This window comes from Nyctereutes procyonoides, unplaced genomic scaffold, assembly GCF_905146905.1.
Source record: "Nyctereutes procyonoides isolate TBG_1078 unplaced genomic scaffold, NYPRO_anot_genome, whole genome shotgun sequence".
Classification (NCBI taxonomy): domain Eukaryota; kingdom Metazoa; phylum Chordata; class Mammalia; order Carnivora; family Canidae; genus Nyctereutes; species Nyctereutes procyonoides.
In genome coordinates, this window is record NW_026575030.1 from 22898553 (window position 1) to 22923032 (window position 24480).

The following is a 24480-nucleotide window of genomic DNA, read 5'->3' on the forward strand; positions in this document are numbered from 1 at the left end:
TTAAGATCTCATGGGATGGCGATAGAGCATCACACAGCCATAGAAGGTGACAAGGAAGCTCTTCACTTCTGTTTTATGAGAGGCAGCGAGGCATATTGTTAAATGAAAAACTAAGACACCAGTCAGTGTGTGTAGTGTGCTATCATTTCCTTAAGAGAAGAAAACGCAAGAGTACACCTATCTGCTTGTGTGTGTGTTATGTGCATAGACCATCGATGGCAAAGATGAAGAAGAAACTGAATATTGACGGCCTCTGGGGAGAGGTGCCCTGATGGCCAGAGGTCAGGGGTGGAAGGAAGACTATATAAATACTTTTTGGTGCTTTTAAAAATTTTGTGCCAAAAAATAAAAAAAATAAATAAATAAATAAATAAATAAAAATTTTGTGCCATGTGAGCAGACCACTAATTGAAAAAGGTAGGTGAACTTAAAGAAAAAAAAAAAAACCAAAATCTCCTAAGATGCCAGGCATTGAAGTTCTTGTGAAGAACCAGAGCCTACATTGGGTTTGGCCCTGCAGAGGCCCCACCTTTCCCAGCTCCCAGGCAGGAGCCAAGCAGAGAAACGGGCTCGCCTCGCTCCCGGCGATGTCTGGCACCTCCCCTCACTCCTCACCCGTCAGCAGCTGGTCTCTGGCCGGAGCCAGAGCCTGAGCCTCAACACAGTGGTGTGCCGAGCAGTCATTTAGTCTGTGTTTGTCGAATGAATAAACGACTATTCACCCCACATTTTGTTGTCTGCCACCCAGAAAAGAAGAGCGACAGGAAGAGCGGGTATCTTCTGCGCACAGCTCCCGGCAAGCCCGTCGCACCCCTCTTCCTGCAGGGCCTCTCTGACCTCAAAGTCATGGACGGAAGCCAGGTCACCATGACAGTCCAGGTGTCAGGTCTGTGTCTGCCTCTCTCCTTGGGGTATATGTAAAAACGGGCATGGTTGCAGTGTGGGCATTGCACCCCCATATCCCACTCAGATCATCGACCCACCAGGAAGTCCGCACGGGACAGTCCGTGGACCCAAAAAGCAGAGCCTGCTGGTCCCTCCTTTCTGCTTCCCCTGGGCAGGATTCTCTGGAGCCAAGGTCAATTCATGGTGGTCCAGAGGAAGAAGATGCCCACAGCTAGAGGGCTGGGGACTGGTGGGGAAACACAGCGGGGCCTATGTAGCTGGAAGGTTGTGAACACTGGTGCAAAACCAGCTGATGTGAGAACTGCCCGCCCTTGGAAGAGACTCTGTTGCTCTATTAAGATTAAGGTGAGAAGATAGAAAGAGGTCTCCTAAAACCAGGGCAGGGTGACAAGAGCTTGCGACCAGCAGCCCAGTGTGAGCTGTCACAGCTCCTAGCGGCCGGGGAGGAAAGTTCAGGCCCTCTGCTGGCACAGGCGTGCTCGATGGGCTTGTGCCCAAGCATATCCAGAACCTCCAGTTCATTGCTGACCACTGTCCATTCCCCTGACAGCCCGGAGGCCACTCTCTTGGGTTTTAGTTCCTCTTGAGCTGCAGAAGTAATAAAGATGAGCTGTGGGAGAGCCCATGGGCTCCCCCTTTCAGGGATCACCATGCACCTGCCCCCAGATCAGAGGCTCTCTGCTCCCTCCTGGCCTCCACACCACTGCTGGCTAACCCAGCAGGACAGACCCCACTCTCTCTCCTTGAGAGAGCCTGACACCGCACAGCCTCCCTCGGCAACCGCTCCCGGGGCCTTGCTCCTCAGGGGGCAGAGCACAGTGCAGCTGCAGGGACAGACCCTCACGGATGGCCATTGTTTTATGCCCCACCAAACTGCTCGAGAATCTACCCAGGAAAGTCGGCCAGTAAGACCTGGAAATGCTATCCACCCGGAGCTGGGTTTGGAAACTACACGAGCTGGTGCCCATCTCCACCCTCAGACCCAGCCTTTGTATGGTGGCAAAATGAAATGCTGATTTTTCCTTCTGGTGAAAATCGACAGAGGAGTTACTGCAAAGCCACCATGGCATTGCCTGGGGATGCATGCACTGCGTGTGGGGCGGCGCAGAGCAGGACATGCATTCGCTTCACACCCAGAGAGCCACGTGTGTGGCTTAGACCCCCAACCCCCCCCCACCCCCCGGGGTTACCAAGTAGTTTGAATTCTGATTTTTTGGCTTCGATCTTTTCTAGTTTCTGCAAATCTGTTGTTAAATAATTACAATGAATATACATTGAGCACATTCCACATGCCAGATGCTATTCTAATCTGCTAAAGATTTTATTTATCTATTTTTGGAGAGAGAGAGAGAAGAGGAGAGCAGAGAGAGAGGGAGAGTTCCAAACAGACCCGTGTTGAGCGTGGAGCCCAATGTGGGGCTCAATCTCATGACCTGAGCTGAAATCAAGCGTCAGACACTTCACCAACTGAGCCACCCCGGCGGCCCTCTCATCTGCTGTTCTAGTGGGCTGCTCCGGGGGACTGTATTGATTTATTCAATCCTCCCAACAAACCTGGGAAGATGTGATTAGAAGGTTTTGTGGATGGGGAAACTGAGACATAGGAAAGTTAGTATTTGGTGCAGTGGGCAAAGTTGCCACGTGACCCAGGAAAGCAGCTCCCTGACCAGTCTGCCCGCCCTGTCTCCCCATCCAGGGAATCCGCCCCCCGAGGTCATCTGGCTTCACAACGGGAACGAGATCCAGGAGTCAGAGGACTTCCACTTTGAACAGAGAGGCACTCAGCACAGCCTTTGTATCCAGGAAGTGTTCCCAGAGGACACAGGCACTTACACCTGCGAAGCCTGGAACAGCGCTGGAGAGGTCCGCACCCAGGCGGTACTGATGGTGCAAGGTGAGGCCGCCGCCAGGCTGACCGGGGTAGGGACTGGCGGGGGCAGGAAATAACATGCTGCTATAGCAGTCTCCCCAGAAGCAGTTTGGAGGTGAGGAAAGCACCTGAGCTTCCTTCGTTTCCCCCACGGTCCCTGTGCTCCCTTGGTCCCATTCCAGCCCCAGAGGCCAGCTTCCCATCTCCGTTTCAGGCTCTGGCTGAGTGGAGGCACCATTCCCTGCCTTCCAAAGTCCCTGCCTTGTCTGGGTCATTGGTGACAAGCTGCACAGAGTGCTGGGAGAGAAACCTTATGATGCACTTGATAATTAGGCAGTGACAGCTTTTTTACCCCCTTTATTGAAACCTGGTTAACACACGATATTACTTTGACACAGTGATCACTTCTGAGGTGAGTTGTAGCCTGTTAGGGTCCTCGCCTTTAGAGAACCTATATTTAAGAAGGAGACCGGGTCAGGACACATAAAGCAAGCGACAGCTCTCAATTATACTCATCTCATTGTAGATCTCTAGCACCTAGCCCAGTGCGCCTGGACCTTCCAGGCTACCTGTCCCTACTTTGGGTGTACACATTCATGTCGATATTATCCTCAGAGAATATAACCCAGACAGATTTGCCTTGGGAAGGATGTGCTGTAACTGCCTATTCCAGTAAACGTGATTTCTGGACAAGCTGTTATTTGGGTAACTTGTAGTCTTTGACCCTTACCACCATGGAGAGCTTAGTGGACCCTGTCTGCTGAAAGGCCTTCCTCTAATCCAACCCTCTGCCGACTTCCAGAGCCCCAGGATGGCACCCAGCCCTGGTTCATCAGCAAGCCCCGCTCACTGACTGCCTCCCTGGGCCAGACTGTCCTCATCTCCTGTGCCATCGCTGGGGACCCCTTCCCCACTGTGCACTGGCTGCGAGATGGCAAAGCCCTCTCCAAAGACTCCGCCCACTTCGAGGTGCTACAGAACGAGGACGTGTTCACCCTGGTTCTAAAGAATGTGCAGCCCTGGCACGCCGGCCAGTACGAGATCCAGCTCAAGTGAGTCTGCGTGTCCTGCTGACCTCCTTTTACCCACTACCCCCCAAATTCCTACCACCTGTCAAAATTCCCACCAGGGACTAGGAAGCCAGCGGAAACACAAAATAACGTGCAGCTGGGCTTCAAGGTAAAGAAAGGGCAGGCTTGGTGCTGCCGACGAGCTTTTGTCTCTCCTGCTTAAATGCAAAGGTGTTCATTGAGCTCCTGAGCTCGGTTCCCCAGAGTCCTCTGTCTTATTACATCCTGGCTTTTGTACCCCTGTTGTTTGGTGTATGGAGAACATGAAGGAGGGAAGAATGGATTAAAATAGGAAAAGCAAGGGCACCTGGGTGGCTCAGTGGTTGAGCATCTGCCTTTGACTCAGGTAGTAATCCCAGGGTCTGGGGATCGAGTCCCGCATCAGGCTCACCACAGGGAGCCTGCTTCCCCCTCTGCCTGTGTCTCTGCCTCTCTCTCTCTCTCTCTCTGTGTGTGTCTCTCATGAGTAAATTAATAAAATATTTTTAAAAAGTTGGAAAAGCAGCAAGATCGAGGGAATGTATTAGTTACCTATTGCTGTGTAACAAATGTCCCCAAAACTGAGCAGCTTAGAACAGCAGTTGCCATCTCACAGTTTCTTTGGGTTGGGAATATGATGCAGCTTTGCCGAATGATTTTTACAGTGAGGATGTTGGCAGGGACTGTAGCCTCTGAAGGCTTGGCTGGGGCTGGAGGATCCACTTCTAAGATGGTTCGCTCACAGGGCTGTTGACTGGAAGCCTCAGCTCCTTGCCATGCAGGCCTCTCCCTAGAGCTGTTTGAGTGTCTTCATGACATGGCAGCTGGCTTCCACAGACCTAATGTCTTTTGTGATCTACCCTTGGAGGTCACACGCTATTACTTTTGCTATATACTGTTTGTTGGAAGTAAGTCACTAGGGCCAATTAGGATCCATCTCTTGGAGAGAGAAGTGTCAAAGAATTTGTAGACATTTAAAACCACTGCAGAAGGTTAACTATGCTCCATCCCCCCCCCCTTTTTTCCTCCTGTTTATGGTTTTCCTAGGTTATGTGGAAAGGTGAGCTCTGGGAAGGCACACTGCTTTGTTTCCAGTGCCTGGAACGGTGCCTGCCCGGAGTCAGCATCGAGTGCTTGTTAAATGAAAGTGATCCAGAAATGTTCTTCTACCTTTAAAATGCTCTAAGTCTTAGTCTTAGAGTTCTATGGCCAGCCCTGGGTTGATGGAGACAGGACACCAGCCCCTAGGGTTGATGTAAGCACTGAAGGAGAGTAGTTGTCTGCAACCCGCTAACAGGGGAGTGTGTCACATGCCAAAGATGTTTCGAGCTGCCCTGGCTCAGGTGCCTGGGCACTTTGCAAGGGGCTTGCTCTCCTGGATAAATCATTTCCCTGTACCGAGCACATCATGTTCAAGGCTCTGAGCTACATGCCAAAGCCACTGCCATGACCGAGCACTGTTCCTATAATAACAAACCCCAGTGTGTGCCCCACCACTTGGGTCCCTTCTGGCCAAGTGCTTTATGCATGTACCAGTTATGTTTTGCTGCATAACAAACAGCTCAAATACTTAGTGGCTTTATATATATATATATTTTTTAAAAGTCCATTTGTTATTTCTTGAGATTTGTTGGGAAGTTCTGCTTGGCTGAGTGAGGCTTAGCAGATCTCAGCTGAGCTAATGCCATGTCTGTAGTCGGCTGTGGCAATGGTCTGTGGGCTGGCTGGTCCTCTGCTACCATCAGCAGTATGCACAGAACACACCAGCAGCCTTTGCCTTACATCCAAACCAGGTATTATCAGGAAGGCAAATCTGCCTCCAGCCTGGATACAAGATACACTCTTCCTCCCCTAGGCCAATACAAATAATAGAAACTGATGACATGGGAGACGAGAGCCTGTCTGCCTGGAAGGAGTAGTGCTGGAGGACAGTCCTCACAGTCATCGAGCCAAACACCCAAAAGGGATAATTATGCTCCATGTGTGATGTCGAGGACAATAGGGTTTAGCAAATGAGTAAAGGCTTGGCCGTTGGGGGCACGTTGAAGAGGCCAAGCAGGAGAGCGTAGGGAAGAGCAAAGCAAGGGCTGTGGGAAGTCGGCCAGGCCGGAGTGGACGTCGGCAGGCAGACCGTCTGGGCCCAGCTGGGGACAGTCATAAAACTTACACTGTCCCAGCTGGAAGGGACTTCAGAAGTTATCAAGACGACTCATCGTTCAATAACAGGGGAAACTGAGGTCTCGGGGTCACAGATTTGCTCATGGCCACCCAAAAGCAAGTAACAGATCCCAGATTGGAACCCTCATCTCTGTCTTTTCATCGGCTTCTCTCCCATTCCGTGTTTCTCCCAAGTGCGTGGGAACTCGGGGAATCCGGGAGGTTGCACTGGCCTCCCCGTCCACGCAGCTCTCGTCCCTGACCCCTCTCTACCCTCTCCAAAGTCCAGCCTTTTCATTCCTTTGGGTAGCTGGTGCCCTGGCCTTGGCTTTGTCCCCAGCCGAGGATCAAGTCAGTGGAAAGTTCTCCTGGGGAGGACGTGCCAGGTCTGCCAGGGGCCCCATTCCCCTCCTGACAGAAATCAGACCTAGACTCAGCACAGAATGCCTTTCAAGGAGGGAGCTGGGGTAGCTGGGACGAAGCGGGGGTGGGGTGGGTGGTGCAGCAGGTCCCATCTGTCCCTGCTACAGCTGTGGGTAGGTGCAGCTGGATGCCCTAGCTCTTGTCTCCTGGTCTAAAAGGAAATGTCATCAGAAAGTCAGTTCCAAATTCCAGCTAAAATATCTGAAAGTTTGGGACTTGCCAGGAAATTAGTTCTTTAAACTAATTTTGCGTGTAAAAACCCATTCCAGAGGAGGGAGATTCAGAGTGGGACAGACTCTGAAGCTTTGTAACCAGAGTGGGCTTCTTATTCAGGGCTTGGGAGGTGGGAGCAGAGAGTTTTGTTAGTTTGTAAAAGGTGCAGCCTATGGGGTCATAGTCCAGGCCTCTTTGGCAGCACCTGGGCTGGGTGTGGGGCCTCATCCTCAGCCCCAGGCCTTGCTTTGTAACCGAGAATGTAGATACAGATACCGATGGCCTCGAGGCGGGCTGGCGGGTTAGATGATCTGGTGTGTGGGTCCAAAGTCTAAGCCTTTCTGACCTTTGTAGGCTCTCAATGAACTCATGATTGCCCTAAAGGCCCAACAGAGGTTTAAGTTTATGGCAGCAGAATTGATGACCCCCCAGATCACCCCGAGGGATGGGCCCACCAAGGTATCCCAAGTTCTCCACCTCTGCCCCTCAGACTTCCCTACATGCCTCAGGTTGAGGCCTGGGGATGGGTCAAACAGCAAGCCACCTGTGCTCCCTCCTTTAGGGCAGGTGATGGAAGACAGCAGAGACCCCTACCTGCTTCCCCACGGGGAGCTAGAGCTTACTCCAGCTCAGGAGACGGGGCGCCTCACCATTTAAAGCCTCTGAAGGGTTTGGTTGGGGTAAAGCATGGCTGTCTGGTCAGTGTCTGCTCCTGATTTTTGCACCTGAGCTGTGTTGTACCTGTAGCAGGAGGAAACTCAGCTGAGGCAATGTTGGAAAGCACTACTGGGAAAACACAGCCCTTGGCCTCCTGCCCTCCTGCCCTCCTGCTCGTCACCCTGTGCTGGAAAGAATAGCGAGGAAAGAATGGCCTGATACTGGCCAGCAGTCTGACAGAAGTAGGGTGCCAGGGAGCTGGGCCTCACCTGCAAATGACCTTCCGTGTTTATTCTGCAAGTTGACCCAAAGCCCCGTGAGCCCTCCGTGCTGAGCGCTCGGGATGTCCCGAGGGCCTCTTAGCCTTCCAGGGCCTGGCGCTAAGGAGGCACCTGACTGCTGCTCGTTGAGCAAAGGGACACCCATGGGCGCTTAAACTGCCCAGACACCAGGCTCCCTGAGCCTTCAGTCTCTGCCCCCTGAGAGCCTGCGCCTTGACCGAGGCGGCCAGGAGGGTTGGAGGACAGCACAGATCAACCTCTCCTTGTTTCAAATGGGTCTCCGTGCCTGGGAGTGAGCAGCACCCCCAGCCCCCCTGCAAACCACCTACCAAGCCATGGACCGCCAGTGTCTGATGCGGACCCGGCCCTGCACAGGGAGGGCAGCCAGGCAAGCAAGGCGTACGCCCACATACGTCAGCAGGGCTGCGTGAACACGTGCTCGGGTGTCTGTCCACGTGGGGGTGGCCGTGCTTGTGCACTTGTATCTGGACCTGCAGATGCAGATGCCCGCCAGGTAAGATCCCACATGTGTGTGTATCCATGCGTGTGGTCGATCTGCATTCACACAGAGACCTGCACACACACACACACACACACACACACACACACACACACACACACCACGGTAGATTGGTACTGACGAGCACGGCAGGGCAGGTCGGGAAGGTTAGGGTCCCGATTCAGGTAGGCCTGGGTGCCAACCCCTTTTTCTGCCGGTTGCCTCTGCGAGTGAAGGCAAGTTGTTTAACCTTTATGAGCCGTATGTTCCTGATAACAACGGTGCTGGCTTCACAGAGAAGTGAGGTGAGGGGAGATGGGTCCTGCGAGGGACCCGTCGCAGAGCTTGGCACATCTGGGGGAGGACCTGGGCACACGTAGGCCCTGAAGTGCTGGTAAGATGGCCTTGTGGGGCGATGAGGAGGAGGCCTGGGAGCCCGGCGCTGCCCCAGACGAACTCCTGACGCCTTCCTTACCTTTACGGTGGGTGTGATAGTGCTCCGCACCTCAGTGGGGTGCTGTAGGCACAGGTGATGGACGTGAGTGGAAAGAGGAGCAAGAGTCCCCGTGGCTCTCAGCCCTGCCCTCACCCCTCCCTGTACTGAGCACGGGCCCTGACCCCCCACCCACCCCCTACACCCCCCACACCACCCCCCCCAGCAGCCTTGGCTGGTCAGAGCTCAGAACCGCCGGCAGAGGGCAGCCGTGCGGGCTCAGTGGCCCTCAGGCTCGAGTCCCGCTGCCCAAGGCCAGTACAGCCCCCCTCCCCTCCCCGAGCACAGGGGGCCTCAGCTGGCCACGCACCGCTGGGACACTGACGTTTTACTAACGTTTTAACAGTGGGTTGAAGAATCCAGAGCTCTCCCCACCTGAAGAAAGGAGAGAAGGGGTCACCCATGCAGGAAGACACCTGTTTGATTTTTAATCCAGGAAGTTCTGATCTGAGGGCAGTAGCTGATGGGTGGGGATTGGAAGGTGTTTTTGATTTGGTGAGCAGGAAGGAGAGGGGGAGGTGGCTGCTGGGGGGCGGGGGGGGGGGTGGAGGGCCTGTGCGGAGAGGACGCAACCACCCCTGTATTGAAGGTGTGCGGAGTCAGACTCAGGGTCACGCCCAGGGCTGTACAGGCTCCATGGAGCAGCTCCATCACCCTGGCGGGCTTGGACTTCAGTGCGGAGTGATTGTATTTAGACTGAGTGATTGAGTTGTTTTTGTAACGTATTTAGAGAAAAGTATTCCTACTTCTGGATGTCTGTCCAAGCTGTTGTGCTGAAGATTTCCCCCTCCCCTTTTCATACAAGAACTGAGGATAAAAAGGGAGACCAAAGTGGGGCAGATTTAGGGCCTGCCCTAAATCTAGGTCTTGTGTGGGTGTTCAGGGTCACCGCTAGGCCCGTAGCCCCCTCTTCCCTGGAGCCAGCCAGCCAGCCAGCCTCTGGCCGGCCAAGTTCCTGCTTGCCCTGCCTTCCTCACAGCCCTAGACCAAGCAGGCCCTTGGCTCAGAGAGCCTCCCTAGCTGTATTGATCTCTCAAATTCTTCAGGAACCGGGTTGGCGAATGCAGTTGCCAGGTGTCACTGATGCTACAGAGCAGCCCCACCGGAGCCCCCCTGCGGTGAGTGCCCCCAGGAGGTGCGTGGCCGGGCCCCATGCCACCACCCACCCACTCTCCTCCTGGCCCCTGCAGGCCCAGCCCAGCGGCCCCAGATTATTTGTATCCTCCAGCTGAGGCTGCTGAGCCAAGAGAGGGAGATTGGAAGGAGGATGAGGGAGGGAGAGCTGGGGAGGAGAGGGGGGTGAATTATTATTTTTTTTTTTGCACACACCCTTATAAGGCTACTGAAGTCATTACCGATGTAACAAACCAAGTAAGCAAGCAAGAGCCTCTCACCAACGTTCCCTTCTATAAACACAGCCCGGTCAGCCCCAGCCTCCCCTTCCCCCTCCCCTCTACCCTCCCTCCCTCAGGGATTTGCTCTCCCCTGACGTTTCTTTCTTACCCGGCCCCTTTTCCTCTTGCTACTCTCCTTTTTCCCTTCACTGGTTGCAGGGGGAGGGAGCCTGCCAGCTGCGAGGGCCTCTGCAGCCGGGGAGCCGGCGCTGATGGTGGTGGCGGTGACTGCTATGGGACCCTGAGGCCTGGCTGGCCAGCGAGAGGAACAAGGTTGGCCAGAGGAGGAGGACGACGGTGAGGACGTGCGGGGGGTGCTGAAGAGGCGCGTGGAGACCCGGCAACATACTGAGGAGGCCATCCGCCAGCAGCAGGTGGAACAGCTGGACTTCCGTGACCTCCTAGGGAAGAAGGTGAGTACCAAGACCGTGTCAGAAGAAGACCTGAAGGAGATCCCAGCGGAGCAGATGGATTTCCGCGCCAACCTGCAGCGGCAAGTGAAGCCAAAGACTGTGTCAGAGGAAGAGAGGAAGGTGCATAGCCCTCAGCAGGTCGACTTCCGCTCGGTCCTGGCCAAAAAGGGGACTCCTAAGACCCCGGTGCCTGAGAAGGCACCTCTTCCCAAACCCGCCACCCCAGATTTCCGCTCCGTGTTAGGTAGCAAGAAAAAATTACCAGCTGAGAATGGTAGCAACAACGCTGAGGCCTTGAATGCCAAGGCAGCAGAAAGTCCCAAGGCTGTGAGCAATGCCCAGCCTTTAGGGTCCCTGAAACCTTTGGGCAATGCCAAGCCTGCTGAGACTCTAAAACCTGTGGGCAACATCAAGCCTGCTGAGACGCTGAAACCCATAGGCAACGCCAAACCTGCTGAGACCCTGAAACCCATGGGCAATGCCAAGCCTGCTGAGACGCTAAAACCCATAGGCAATGCCAAGCTTGCTGAGACCCCGAAACCCATGGGCAATGCCAAGCCTGCTGAGACCCTGAAACCCCTGGGCAACGCCAAGCCTGCTGAGACGCTGAAACCCATAAGCAACGCCAAGCCTGCTGAACCCCTGAAACCTGTGGGCAACGCCAAGCCTGCTGAGACCCCAAAACCCATAGGTAATGCCAAGCCTGCTGAGATCCTAAAACCAGCTGGGAAGGAAGAACTCAAGAAGGAGGTTAAGAATGACGTGAACTGCAAGAGGGCACAGACAGGAGCCACAGATAATGAAAAAAGATCAGAGAACCAAGGGACAGCCCCAGCCTTCAAGGAGAAGCTGCAAGATGTCCATGTGACAGAGGGTGAGAAGCTGCTACTCCAGTGTCAGGTGTCCTCTGACCCCCCAGCCACCATCACCTGGATGCTCAATGGAAAGACGCTCAAGACCACCAAGTTCATCATCCTCTCCCAAGAAGGTAACAGGGCGAGGGCCGGGAAGAAGGGGGCTCCATCAGGGCCACTGGGGGCTCCTGGAGGCTTTGGTTTGTTAACTGCCACTCACAGCCCAGAGTTGGGCTGGAATGCCCAGCCTCTGTGCCCCCTCCCTGACGGAGGGCTGTTCTGCTCAGGGCCCTTGGGCACACACTCCATCACTGGGCGGTGAGAGGTGGGCATCTGATCCTCTGGCACCCACCCGGGTCTCGGCATCTGTCTGGCAGAGGCGCTACATGGCAGCCCCAGCCATGGTTCCTCAGAGCAAGCCTTGGGCCTGAGCTAGTGCTGCACAGCTCTGACATGGAGAGGGCTCTGTTCGCAAGCGTGAGGGAACCTGGGGGCTGGGGCTCACTGCAGTCTCTGAGCTGAGAGCTGCTTTTGCAGCAGCATTTTAGGTTAGGGGAAGGGTGTACAGTGACAGGATGGCATAGGACTGAGGTTTGGGGTCAAAACAACCTAAGTCTTGATAACAATGTGGGTTTGAAAGGATCTGTGGGGGGAAGCCAAAAACCCCAAACAGCCCCTACGGCACACACTCCTGGGCGGACAGAGCCACTCGCTTCCTAATTTGGATGAGACTTTTGTTTGCTGGTATTTCACATTCTTGGGTTGTGGGGAGAAGGGGGGGCCACTAAATCCTGACATCTGGGGCCTTTCGGGGTCTGGAGTTCTCAGATGGGCCTGTTTAGATCTAGAGAAGAGATGGGAGTGAGAGGGGCATTTTCCCTGGACCCTGAATTTGGCTTGAAATGTTTCAACCAAGCATCCCAAGCCCCTGTGGGGGCTCCAGGTTCAGCAGACTTCCCACACCCCACTCTGGTGACCTGGGCTGGAACAGAGCCTGGCCTGAGCAAGGGGCTGACACTGGTGGCTCTGGATGGGCAGCGTACAAGAGCTCCCCAGGAAGTGGCTTTTTACCCTTAAGGGGTAGAGGGCAGCAGCCAGGAAGAGGCCCAAGTGGACAGGTCCTGGGCAATCCCGATCAGCTGAGGGGTTAGAGACACCCCAGGCCATGCTACTCCCCTTTCTTCCTCTGCACCCCCCTCTCTCCTCCTTCATCAGGCTTCCATCCTTTCTCCTGAAACCCGAATGATGCCTTTGAAGAAGGCAGTGTCCCTCTCAGCCCACAGTGAAGTTTCTCCCTTCATTCTGTAACTCAGGCAGCCACTGAGCATTTTGAATCTAAGTGTTAAAAGAGTAAAAGCAAAACTGACCGGGAGAGAGAAAACGTTTTCTGCTGCTGTGTCGCTAGGAGAACTCTTTCATGTGGTCCCCTCCAGATTGCTAGGGTCCTCCACAAGGCGTGTCATCTCCCCCACCCTCCCCCACCCCTGCTGGTTCAGCCTGCCTGTGGTCCACACCTGGTAGGCGTGGAGGATTGCCATGGTGGGGTGAGCTGTACAGGGCAGTGGACGGCACAGCCTCCCGGTCACCCCTGTGGGTCCCTCCCAGTTGGAAGGCCTTGCCTGGGAGTGTCTCCCAGGTTACCCTTTGGTGATCTCTCCAGGAAGGATAAAGGTGGATAGCCACCTGTCCTTGGGACAGATGCACGGTGTGAGGCCCCTGGCTAGGCTCACCTCAGGGAGACTGATGTTCAGACAGCTGAGGGCAGTGCCCAGAGCCACGCACCGCCCTGAGACCTGTGCGGGACCTGTAGAGCCCCTAGGAGCTGCTTATAAACAATCCCCTCAGCTGAACAATGTGAGCAGACTTCAGCCCTGGTCTCAAAACCATGCCTGAGCCATTGGACACCGGCTGCTCGTGTCCAGAGTGCCTCAAGTATGTGGTACCTGCTGTCACTCAGCATTAAAGGGCATAGAAACCGGGAAACTCCAGGATGGCCTCCCAACAGAAACCACCCTAAAGGGACCACTGAGGCCCAAATGCAAAGAAGAAGAAATGATTAAAAGAAGGCCAGCAGAGGAGGGAATAGGGAAGCACTAGGACGGGGGTGGGAAGGGGGTGTAGACACAGCCCCGGTTCCGACTTCGAAAAAATATTCTAAATGTTTGTAATTTTCCTTTGAGAACTAAGAATAGCACGAATTGAACACCGCGTCCTATAGACACCACCTTAGGCATCTTACGCTTCTCACTCATTCCATCCTGCCCGCCTAACAGAGAAGTGCAGTACCTGCCCGGGGCTGCACAGCCGCGCTGGTCACAGAGCGGGGATTGAACGTGAGGCCGTTGAGTTCTGACGCCTGGACCACTCTGCTGTGTTACCTCTTAGTTCATTCTTGTTAGACGGCAGCACACTGGTGCAGCTGAGAGACCCCTCGTGATGCACTCAGCAGCCGCAGCGGCATCTAGCAGGGGAATGCCCATGGCTCTTAACTCCTCAGCGCTGTCGATAGTTGACAAGAGGCCGGAAGCCTAGTGGTGCCCTCTCGGCTTGCCAAGTTTCTGGTATCTTCACTGCAGAGGAGTGAGCAGGGCCAGGCTGCCTTGCCACAGTAGGGAGTACCTTGTCTTAAAATCCCAGCCCCGTTTTCTTTCCATGCCTTCTCTCTAGAGCTTCCCCCTCCAAGTCTTCAAGAGCCCAGGTTAGACACGGAGCCCCGGGAGAAAGCCTGTCCTACAGCTTTATCAGTGACCACTTCAGCAGGCCCCCCTGTGGGGAGCCGGGCCCTCTGAGAGGTGTGAGTAGATGTGCTCACCACTGATCTGGAAGGAGGGGACATGCGCTCGCAGTGATAAAACGACCCCAGCCAAGTGCTGAGGTTGAGCTGGTCGGTGCAGAAGAGGGAGCTGAGTGCTGAGAGTGCAGGGAAAGCTGGTGCTGAATGAGCTGGACCAGGGCTCTGGGCAGTAGGCAAAGTGGGGGGGTATGGGCTCCCCGGCAGGGAGGGAAGGCCTGGTCCGGGGCGCCCCGTGTCACACTGAGGAGCTCAATTCTAAAGGCAATAGGGAGCCATCTAAGAGTTTGAAACGAGGAGCAGTGCACACAAAGCTAGGGGTTTTGAGTGACCCCGGGCCCAAAGACCAGGGAGGAGCCTACTGTGAAGGGGTTGGGGAGAAAGGGATGCAAAAGGTAGCCATGGCACACACAGGAAACAACCGGTTCCAGAAACCAGGACAGAGTTAATAGAACTTGTTGCCTGGCTTGGGAGCAGGAGGCGGATAAAGAGGAGGAAAAAGCATGAGACCACTGCGGGCTGGTGTCTGGGCGACTGGGGTCCCACGTCTGCTGGCATCGATGGAAATAAGCTGATGGTTTGAGGTGGCCTGGAGGGGAAGGTGGAGCACGTGGCTAAGAGGGTCCCCCCAGTTTCGCGCCGCGCTCACCACCCTCTCTGCCCCCACCTCCCTGGCATGGAATCCTCCTTGCTCCACTGCACTGAGCCCTGTGCTGTTACTTCCTCTAAGATCACACTTTATTTCCTCCAGGTCCCCTTGCCAGACTCTTGTCACCAGCCTTTGGCCAGGAGAGGTTCCCGTCCTCTCCTCCCCCACCAACCACATGTACACCCACATACCTACTGCTAGAGGACGCTGTGTTTGTAGGTTCAGGAGGCTTCTCTGAACGATGTACGTTGGCGAGGGCTTGTAGCCTTCAGGGCCCCCCCTCCCCCGAAACATGGTCATGTCACCCCATTTAGCACTGAGGAGAGCAGAAGAGGTGTGACAGGGGTCCGCTGGAGTTGACTGCTAATTCTTGAATGACTTGTAGAGGTCCCCTTTCCCCTTTCCTGTATTCCCCAGAGCTTCAGAGTAGATGGTGTCCACTTAACAGCAGCCGGGCCTGCCCTCCAGGCCTGAGCGGAGACTGCACCGTGCCCCCCACCCCACCCCCTTTGGCCTCGTGAGGAGCGGGAGGGACGGCCCGTGAGCCAAGGCGAGCTCTGTGCTTTCATCTTCATGCCCTGTTTCCTGTCCCCAGGCCAGGCCTCTCTCCCCGGCAAACATCTCTCCCAATCTAATCAGGAGAATTCATTTTTGTTGCTGTTGTCAACCGATGATTCATTTTTAATCACCTTTCGTGCGGGAGCTTGCAAGGGCTTTTTAAAAACCCACGTAAGTTCATTCTACAAAACCCTAGGATCTATGCATCCCCTGCCACGTGCAAGGCAGTATCGTGTCCGCACGATCCGCCCGAAGAACTCTGCGGTAGGAATTTTTTTCTTTTAGCAGCTATATGGCCTGCTTCGACCGTCGGTTATATGTGACTACGTGTTCGTGACTTTCTCTTGCATAGATCTTCCGGTCACCTGCTTGGAACTGTGCCTTGGTCATTCTCAGAATGGCAGATATATATATATATATATGGACTCGTTGTTGTTATTGTTGTTGTTGTTTTTACCATGGCTGCATTCCAGGCTCAGGAAAAACATTCATAATAGACCGAGTCACTGCCCTCTGAGAACCAGTGTAGGAGACAAGCATGTCTCAGCGGTGGCCTTGGGAGACGTGCTCTGATAAACTCAGGGCATGGAAGAGCATCATGGGGATGCTTATGGGTGACAGGGAAGGCACTGTCCCAGAGGAGGTGACCTGGGACTCAGCTATCCTGTCCAGACAGCCAAGGGGACCAGGTCAGGGAGGCACTGCTCATTGAGGGCATCCTCCGAGTACAGCCTCCAGGGCTTTGGGTCCCCCCCCACACACCCTGCACTCCCCTCTCATCCTGCCCTCTTCCCACACTCTTGGAGCAAGATAGGGGATCTTCAGACTCCATGGCCCTGAGGGGCTCTCCCAGGGGCAGTTCTAGCCGAGCCAGTTGTTGGATCCTTCTGTGGTGACTGCTCCCATCCCCCTCACCTCCCTCTCAAAATTCCCCACCAGGCCGAGGGTTCTCAAAAAAAAAAAAAAAAAAAAAAAAAACCTCTGGGAAACGGTTTTTCTTCTGGAGGTCAGGAATAAGCTGTCCCACAGGAAATACCAGATTCTTCAATCTGGGCTAGCAGGGCCTCCAGGCCTGCCTGGGAGCCCTCCCCCAGCCCATGCACATGGCCAGGGGTCCTGGCTTGGGGCGGGCTTGAAGGGCTGCTTGCTCTGCTGCTTTCCTGGGTGAGGGGGTACAGGCTGTGGTCTAAATGCCCCTCTCCTCCTGGTGGGCTCCCCACAGTCTCTGCGGTTTGTGCCATTTGGGCTGAGGGCTGAAGGCAGTGGGGGTAGGGGCTGGGGGACCATCAGGGATTCGAGCAGGATGTTCACTGGCAGTGGGGTCTCTGCTCACAGCCTTAGCCTCCCACTGAAGGGAAGTGACAAGAGGGGCTGTGTTTCCTCTGAGCCTCAAATTCGGGGGCCAGAGGTCATCTTAGCATCCTCCTGCCCTCCCAGATGAGTGGAAGTTTCTCTCTAGAGAAGAAGTTCCCCTCAATCCCAGATCCCCGTGCTCACGGCCTCACCCTCCTGGTGGATTTTCCTAAAAGTCCAGCCTGAGTCCTTTCTGGCTCAGTTTCTGCAAAGTCTGTCTCCGAAGGACAGCGGGCAGAGATGGAGACCCGTTGCCCTCCCTGTGGGAGAATGTAGGGAGGCCTTCCTGAAGAGAGGTGCTGTGTGAGCAGGAGGGAGGTGGTCGGCAGGACTAAGTTTCCCTGTTTAGGACATGATGCAGGTGCCAGGAGGCAAAGGCAACCATTGTGCCTCTGCCTTCCCTTCCAGCCTTAGCGAGGTTCTCTGAATACCCTTGTACCTGTTGTTCAGGTCTGCGGACCTGCCTAGTGGGGGTGAGGGTACTTTTTGAGGTTAAAGGCCCTTTGGGAGCACTGCCTGGGGGCCTCCCTCCTGGCCATGCTGCTCCCCACGTAGGCCTGGGGTGCACACAGCTCTGCCCACCCAAGGCCAAGGAGCCATTGGCTTGGGGAGCAGGAGGTGAGGGGGGTGAGGTAGCCGAAGCCAGTGGCTCCAGGCAGCAGGATGCACATGGCCCTGGCTCTGTCCTCTTCCTTGTGTGATGACTGCTGCCCTGACAACGGGGGCAGCTTTGGGCAAGGCGCCATGCTGTTGGCTTGTTTGTGTGTCTGAAGGCAGGAACCTGGGTGCCACTGCCCTCCTGCCTGGCCCAGCAGTCCCAGCCCTCAGCTGGCCTCTTCCACACCCCAAGGGAAATCCCCCAAGGGGGTACCCCAGAGAAGTAACCAGACCTGGGATGAGAGGGCTAGGGTGAGCAAGAACCAGAACCCCGATCCTGTGCATGCCCAGCCTGACTCCTCCTTCCCCCAACCAGGTCAGAAAATGTGTGCTGGGGGTGGAGAAATCCATGGGGAGAGAAAGCCATCTCCATCCATCTCTGAGGTGACCCAAAGACCCTGCACTGAAGGGAGGCAGCCCCAAAGTGCCCTTCTCCCAGCCTAGTGTCCCTCGTTGGCCATGCTTCTCAGCTCAGATACCATTCCTGAGAAGCCAGCCCCAGGATCCCAGGCTATAGCTACCCTCTCGTCCCAGCAGACCTTCCCACGGGCCAGTGTCCCTGCTGGACGTGGACTCCTGCCCTCCCTCACCCCCCTCTTTGTTCAGAACTCCCTTTCCTAAGATGCATTCCCAGAATAGTTGCTATAAGCTGGGTGGGGCTTCCTCACCTACCCCTGTTCCTTCCTTCCTTCCTTCCTTCCTCTTCTTCCTTCCTTCTTCCTTCTTCTTCCTTTCTTTTCTTTCTTTTTCTTTCTTTCTTTCTTTCTTTCTTTCTTTCTTTCTTTCTTTCTTTCTTTCTTTCTTTCTTTCTTTTTTTAAATATTTTATTTATTTACTCTTGAGAGACAGAGAGAGAGAGGCAGAGACACAGGCAGAAGGAGAAGCAGGCTCCATGCACCGGGAGCCCGATGTGGGACTCGACCCCGGGTCTCCAGGATCACACCCTGGGCCCAAGGCAGGCGCTCAACCGCTGAGCCACCCAGGCATCCCAACTGCCCCCTTTCCTAACACGGGTCTGTGAACCCCCGTCTGGCTCTGCTGCTTATCTCTCTTGGTGACATCCCAGTGTGCAGGCCCAAGGGTCCATCGTATCGGATGTTCTCCAAGGGCAGAGACTATTCCACCCTCTTCTTCTGTATCTTTCCATTCTGTCCCCATAAGAGAGCTCGCTGGGAGGTGGGAAGGGGGTACCAGGAAGGGACATATTTAGGGATCAGGTATTTTGGACCCGGGTGATCAGCAAAAAGAACCCTGCCTTTGGTAGGGAGAGAAGGTTGGTTCCCACAGGACGGCTGACTTCCAGGCTTCCAGACGCTGCCCGGGTGAGTAGCACTCCTCTGCCAAGTTCCAGGTGCCGGGACAGGTACTGGGCTCTACCAGTACCCGTCACTCAACCGTTCTTCCTCTCCCTTCCAGGCTCACTGTGCTCCGTGTCCATCGAGAAGGCCCTGCCCGAGGACAGAGGCTTCTACAAGTGCATAGCTAAGAATGGCGCCGGCCAGGCTGAGTGCTCCTGCCAAGTCACCGTGGACGGTAGGTCACGCCCACCCATCACTGCCACGCACAGAGCCCCGCTTCTGAGCCCTTCCCTTGCCAGCCCTACCTAAACAGAACTGCATCCGAGACGGCCATCCCGAGGCATTCGTTCTGTGGGTGTCAAGCCTTCGTTTGCAAAGAATGGGACAGCAAGGAACACGGGAGGTCAACCTGCTGGCCTTGTGCGACCTTGCAGCCCTGCCCTCGGCCGACAGGAGGGGCTGCTCACCTTGGTGTCCCCACCGCCCCCAGTCCCGACCCCCCCACCTGCAGAACCTTGCTGAGCAGGGAAGCCAGGCACAGGGCAGGAGAAGACACGCCCACAGGAAAATGACTACGTAGTATTTCACAAACACACTGAGACAAACAAGTGTCAGTGCTGGCAGGTCAGGCCTGTGTGAGGACGGAGGAGCGGGAGGTCCGTGTGGGGACACTTCCTCGAGGAGGTGAGTTGGGGCCGCGTCTTGGGGCCAAGTGATCATAAGACAGCAGGGGGAGAGGAAGACACCCGAGGGGGCAAAGGGCTGCCAGGCCTGAGTGGGGTTTCCGATGAGGAAAGGGTGAGGCCAGGCTCGTCCGTGACTCTCCTTTCTCTCCTCCGGGTGACCTTTAGCTTTAGAGCCTGCGAAGTGGAACAAGCCTTGGGATGATCTTGGGCTACTGTCCTGGCTTTAAAGGGTAGGAGACTAAGGCCGCTGAGAAGGAACGCGTCCTGCGGAGGCTCCCGGGGCCGCAGGGCCAGGCCAGAGCCAGAAGCCCATCCTGGGGCTTACAAATCCAGAGCCCTCTCTTGTCTCCTCTAAAAAGGTAGTGAGCGTGGGGGAAGTAATGCCTTGCCCTTGAAGTGCCTGGTGAGGAACTACTAGTGACACGTGAAAAACTAGTGGCCAAATAAGGCATCTCAAAGACCAGCTTTGTTGTTCTCCGCACTCCTGAGCATGATCACTCGGGTTATGGAGTCCCGACCCGTTTCGCTGCCGCTCCGCAAGGTGCGGAACCGTGGTCCCGTTCTCGGTTTTTATGATCTGATTTCCTGATCAGAAGAACGGAGATCTGGAATATATTAGGAAGGCGAGAAAAAAAAAAGAATCTTTTTATTTTATTTATTTATTTATTTTTAAGAAAAAGAGCCTTGAGGGGCACCTGAGTGGCTCAGCGGTTGAGCATCTGCCTTCGGCTCAGGGCGTGATCCCAGGATCCGGGATGGAGTCCCACATCCGGCTCCCTGCAGGGAGCCTGCTTCTCCCTCTGCCTAGGTCTCTGCCTCTCTCTCTGTGTCTCTCATGAATAAATAAATCTTTAAAAAAAAGAAAAGAAAAGAAAAGAAAAAGAGCCTTGAAAAGAGAAGTCTAAAAAAAAACAAAAAATACAGCGGCAAAATGAATGAAATTGTCAATAGCTGGCAGCAAAGCTGAAATGGTAGAGTGTATTGTGTGTGTCTCCCCGGGGTGCTGTGAACGTGTGTCACCAGGAATCTGGGACTAAGGGGCAGATCTGATAAGTCAGCGTACGGTGTGCTCAGAGCAGGGCTCGAAACTGGTGTTTGGGGCTCTAGGTAGGAGCTGCTGCTGTCAAGGACTCCCAAGTGTGACCCGGGCTGTCACTCACCCAGGTCACATTCCTGCTTTTTTTTTCAATACAGGTGCTGCAGTTAAAAAAAAAAAAAGTGCTTCTGGGAACTTGACCCCAAAAGCCATTTCTAACAGCCCATACTTGGGACCTGTGCTGCATGCAGCCAATCTAGAAGGAAGCCCAGCCTGCTAATGAGGATATCTGCCTTTGGAATCTCTGGTCTCTTTGGGTCCTTATTTGCACGGGTAGCTTTTTGACATGATAGCAATTCATTCTTCTTATCTGCAAAAATGTCAGCACCTTTTTGAGAAACAGCTAATGTTTTATTTTTAAAACCAACATAAGAGAGGGAGAGACACCAGAGATCTCTCTGCGCCACATGAAGTTCTAGCAAAGCAGCCATCTGTAGACCAGCAAGAGAGCTTTTGCCAGAAGCTGAATTTTCCAGCACCTTAATCATGGACTTTCAGCCTCCAGAACCATGAGAAAATAAATTTTTGTGGTGTAAGCTAAAAAAAAAAAAAAAGACTTTGCTTTCAAAATAAAATTTTCTTTTTCCTTATAGAATGCATTTGGGATTTTGGTTTTTTTTTTGTTTTTTTTTAAAGTTTGGGGAATTCTTTCTGCAACTTATGGGACTTTTTTTTTTTTTTTTTTTTTTTGCCTATAAATTGGTCTCCTCCTACTAGATTCCCTTGTACTCTCTGCTAATCTTGATCAACATTATTTATTTCTGGTTTGGCCTAGGGCTACAGTCTAGGAGCTGGGTCAGAGGAGAAGAGCTAGCAAAGGGAGCAGAGGGAGAACAGCTGAGATAACAGGACTGACTCTCAGTGCATTGGTTTTCGTTTTTCAAAGAGAAGAAGGGCAGCCCCCTTCACACCCACTCTTTTCCCTGTTTGCTAGACTTGGACATCTATTTGTGTCCTGCATGCGGGTGGCCTTCTTGCCATATGAGCTACCTCTAGAGAAAGGACGGCAGTTTCCCTAACTGCTCCCCTGACACCTTGCGGCACCCTTTCCCCTCCTGGGCTCCCCTTAGCCGGACTGGTCTCCTATCCTTGTTCCACCCCCTGATCCTCCCAGCTCTCCCCACTCCCCAAGGCGATCCAGAACTTAAAGATCTGGGGGTGGGGATGGGGTGCCGTCCATGTACCCTTTGAAATTATATGCAGAATTTTGTGTGTTTGTGGATTAGACCATTTTTCTGAATACAGAGCCCATAGTTTTACATCAAATTCTCAGAAGAAGTCATGAATTATAGTATCTGGACAAACTGCTTGCCCTGAGAAGTAACCATCACTGATTTTGCAAGTTCATTCATGCTGTGGGGTCTCCCTAGCTCTCTCCAGCTCCAGCTCCCTGTGCAACCTCTGGATGGGACTGCATCCCTCCCGAGGGACTGGGGGGGTCCCTCTCAACTAGGGGTGGGGCCTATAGCTCATGCTGATGTCACACCGGCCCTGCCCCTGTAGTCATTAGCTCCCACTCACACAGCCTGTGCCAAACACCGTTAAGACTATACATCTGTGACCAATGCAGTGGTACACTTCAGGACCTCATCAAAATGAGTTTGGCTCATCAGCCTTTCTGTAGTAGCCACACTCCTGTTTTTCCCCACCAGTCGTAAAGACAGAGGGAGGGAGGTGGCCTTTATAATCCAGCACACCTGGCTATTTTAATCATGCCACGTGGGTCTTTTCCCTGAGGAAGAAAGGTGCTCTTTTGCACTTTCTTCCTTCTGGCCACACCCCTGTTCCTTCCAAGTATAGCAGAAGGCCAGTGACAGCTTGTACCCAAAAAAAGCCCCTGAAGCCCAGAGTGGATAAGGAAAACTCACCCAGTGGGGGACAAAAGCTGATCAAGGTTTGCTGTGGCCAGAGACTCGTGTGCATTCTCAGTTTATTCAGCAGCGGCATAGATTATCGGTCAGTGGGGAAACTGAGGCTCGGCAAGGTTCAGCAGCCTTCCCAGACCACGCAGACGGTTCATAGGAGAGTTTCAGGGTGTCTCTGATTCCAAAGCCCAAGCCCTTGGAACCACTGTGCACAGGGAGTTAGAACAAGAGTTACCCTGGCAGGACTCCCACCTGCATGTGTCTGGTTCTGAAGCCTGCCCTTCCCATGACCTGGCGTGGCCTCTGTCTAATGAATAACATGGCACTGTCCACTCCCCGAGAGATCCTGGTCTCCCTTCCTGCTGGGAAGTCCTTCCACACATCTGACCTGAGTGACCCATTCCCTCTCATTCAGACCTGGGTGAAAGGTGGGGAAACAAAACTCTTTGTAGGCCAAAATCCCAAGACATGGCAACTTGGGCTGTCTTCCGCAACCATGCTGGCTAGGGCACCTGGCCTCAGCTACCAGTGAGATCAAGGGCTTTGTGACCAAGGGAGGATCGTGCATGTGTGTGGCAGGAGGCGACGCTCCAGTGGGCACATCCCTGCTGTCATTCATCCCGGTGCCAGGCACTGCTTTGGGGGCTGGATTAAAAGCAGTGAACAAAACAGAAGTTCCTATTTTTGAGGACTTTAGATTCTAGTGGGAGGAGACAGTAATCCAGATGAACAGATGTATCATATGATCTCTAGCAGTATCAGGTGCTACAAAGGAAGCAAAGTAGGGGATGAGGTAGGGAATGTGACTGTTGGAGAGGGTGGTTGTGAGGCCTCTCTGAGGAAGTGACATTGGAACAGGTGCCTGAGGAAGTGAAGAGTCTGGGAGGAAGAGGGGAGAGGGGAAGGGTGAGAAGAAAGCTCTGAGCAGAGACCATGCCTGAAGCATTCCCAGAAGAAGGAAGGCCAGGGGGTGCTGAGCCATGAGCGGGGGGTGAAGTGGTGGGAAGTGAGGTGAGGAGGACCAGCAGCCAGATCTTCAAGGCGGTAGGCTGTGACAGGGAGACCAGATTGTGTTCCAGGTGTGGTGGGCCAACTCTGGATCTTGTGAAGGATCACTCAGGTGACCACAGGGACCAGACCCAGGATGGGTAACAGGGAGATCAAGGGTGGTTGCTGTGATGGCCCAGGCAAGAGTGGATGTTGGCTTAGACTCCATGGAAGAGGTGGGAAGCGATCAGATTCGTAATCTATTCTCACAGTAGAGCTGATAGGATTTGTCAATGAATTGGAAATGGAGAAAGAGAAAGGAAAGTCAGAGGTAACTTAGTTTTCAGGGAGGGAGCACAGATCAACAGTGCTACTACTGTCTGGATGGGCATATCGGGGTGGGGGCAGTCAAGAATTGTGCACCTGTGAAGTTCAAGTTGCCCATTAGACATCCAGGCAGGCATTTCAATGAACCTGGAGTTGAGTAAGGAGGTCAGAGTTGGAAGCCGGTTATGGGGAGCCATCCACATAAGAGGCCATTGAATGTCCTGGGTTTGAATGAGGTCCCTAGGGTGGATGTGGATGGAGGCGGGAGGAGGAAAAGCAGGACAGGACAGAGATCTGCAAAGGAGACGGAGAAGGAAGTGGGACAGGAAGAAATCCAGGAGAGAGGGGTGGCCCAGAGGCCAAATAGTGGCCATTTCATTGAAAAAGGAATGATGGGATCAGTGTGTCAGATGCTGCTGCCAAGTAGAATAAGATGAGTCTGATCATTGGCCAGTGGGTTTGGCAACTCAAGGTGATTCATCATTGTGACAAGGGGGTTTTGCAGGGTGATAGTAAAAAAAAAAAAAAAAAAAAAAAAAAAAAAAAGCCTGCATTGAGTCGCGTAGGGGCTGAGGGCCTGCCGAAGTCCATGCAGCTAATAATGAGCTGGGTGGGAATTTAAACATGAGCCTTGGTGCCTAACTACCGTGCTTCATTGCCATCATGACCATCGGGCCCCTCTGATGGGGACTGAGCTGATTGTGACGCCCCCTTCTTTTGTTGGCCTGGGCCCTGCCATAGTAACAAGGCTACCTCCACTTTCACATTTGTCCTTCCTCTCATCACAGGCAGCTAACACGCATTAGATGGAACTAAGCATTTTTTTTTAATTTATTTATTCAGAGAGAGAGTGAGACGGAGAGGCAGAGACACAGGCAGAGGGAGAAGCAGGCTCCATGCAGGGAGCCTGACGCGGGACTCGATCCCGGGTCTCCAGGATCAGACCCCGGGCTGCAGGCAGCGCTAAACCGCTGAGCCACCGGGGGTGCCCGCATTATATGGAA

At 54.0% G+C, this 24480-nt stretch overlaps 1 protein-coding gene across 1 annotated transcript in view; it reads left to right on the top strand.

Annotated features, from left to right (window-relative positions):
- MYLK (myosin light chain kinase) overlaps positions 1–24480 on the top strand; it is a 181474-nt gene that overhangs the window by 87258 nt on the left and 69736 nt on the right. Inside the window, 7 exon segments of the mRNA XM_055316566.1 lie at positions 749–886; positions 2603–2800; positions 3579–3828; positions 9595–9666; positions 10102–10210; positions 10212–11343; positions 18634–18750. Coding sequence (XP_055172541.1) covers positions 749–886; positions 2603–2800; positions 3579–3828; positions 9595–9666; positions 10102–10210; positions 10212–11343; positions 18634–18750 — 2016 coding nt within the window.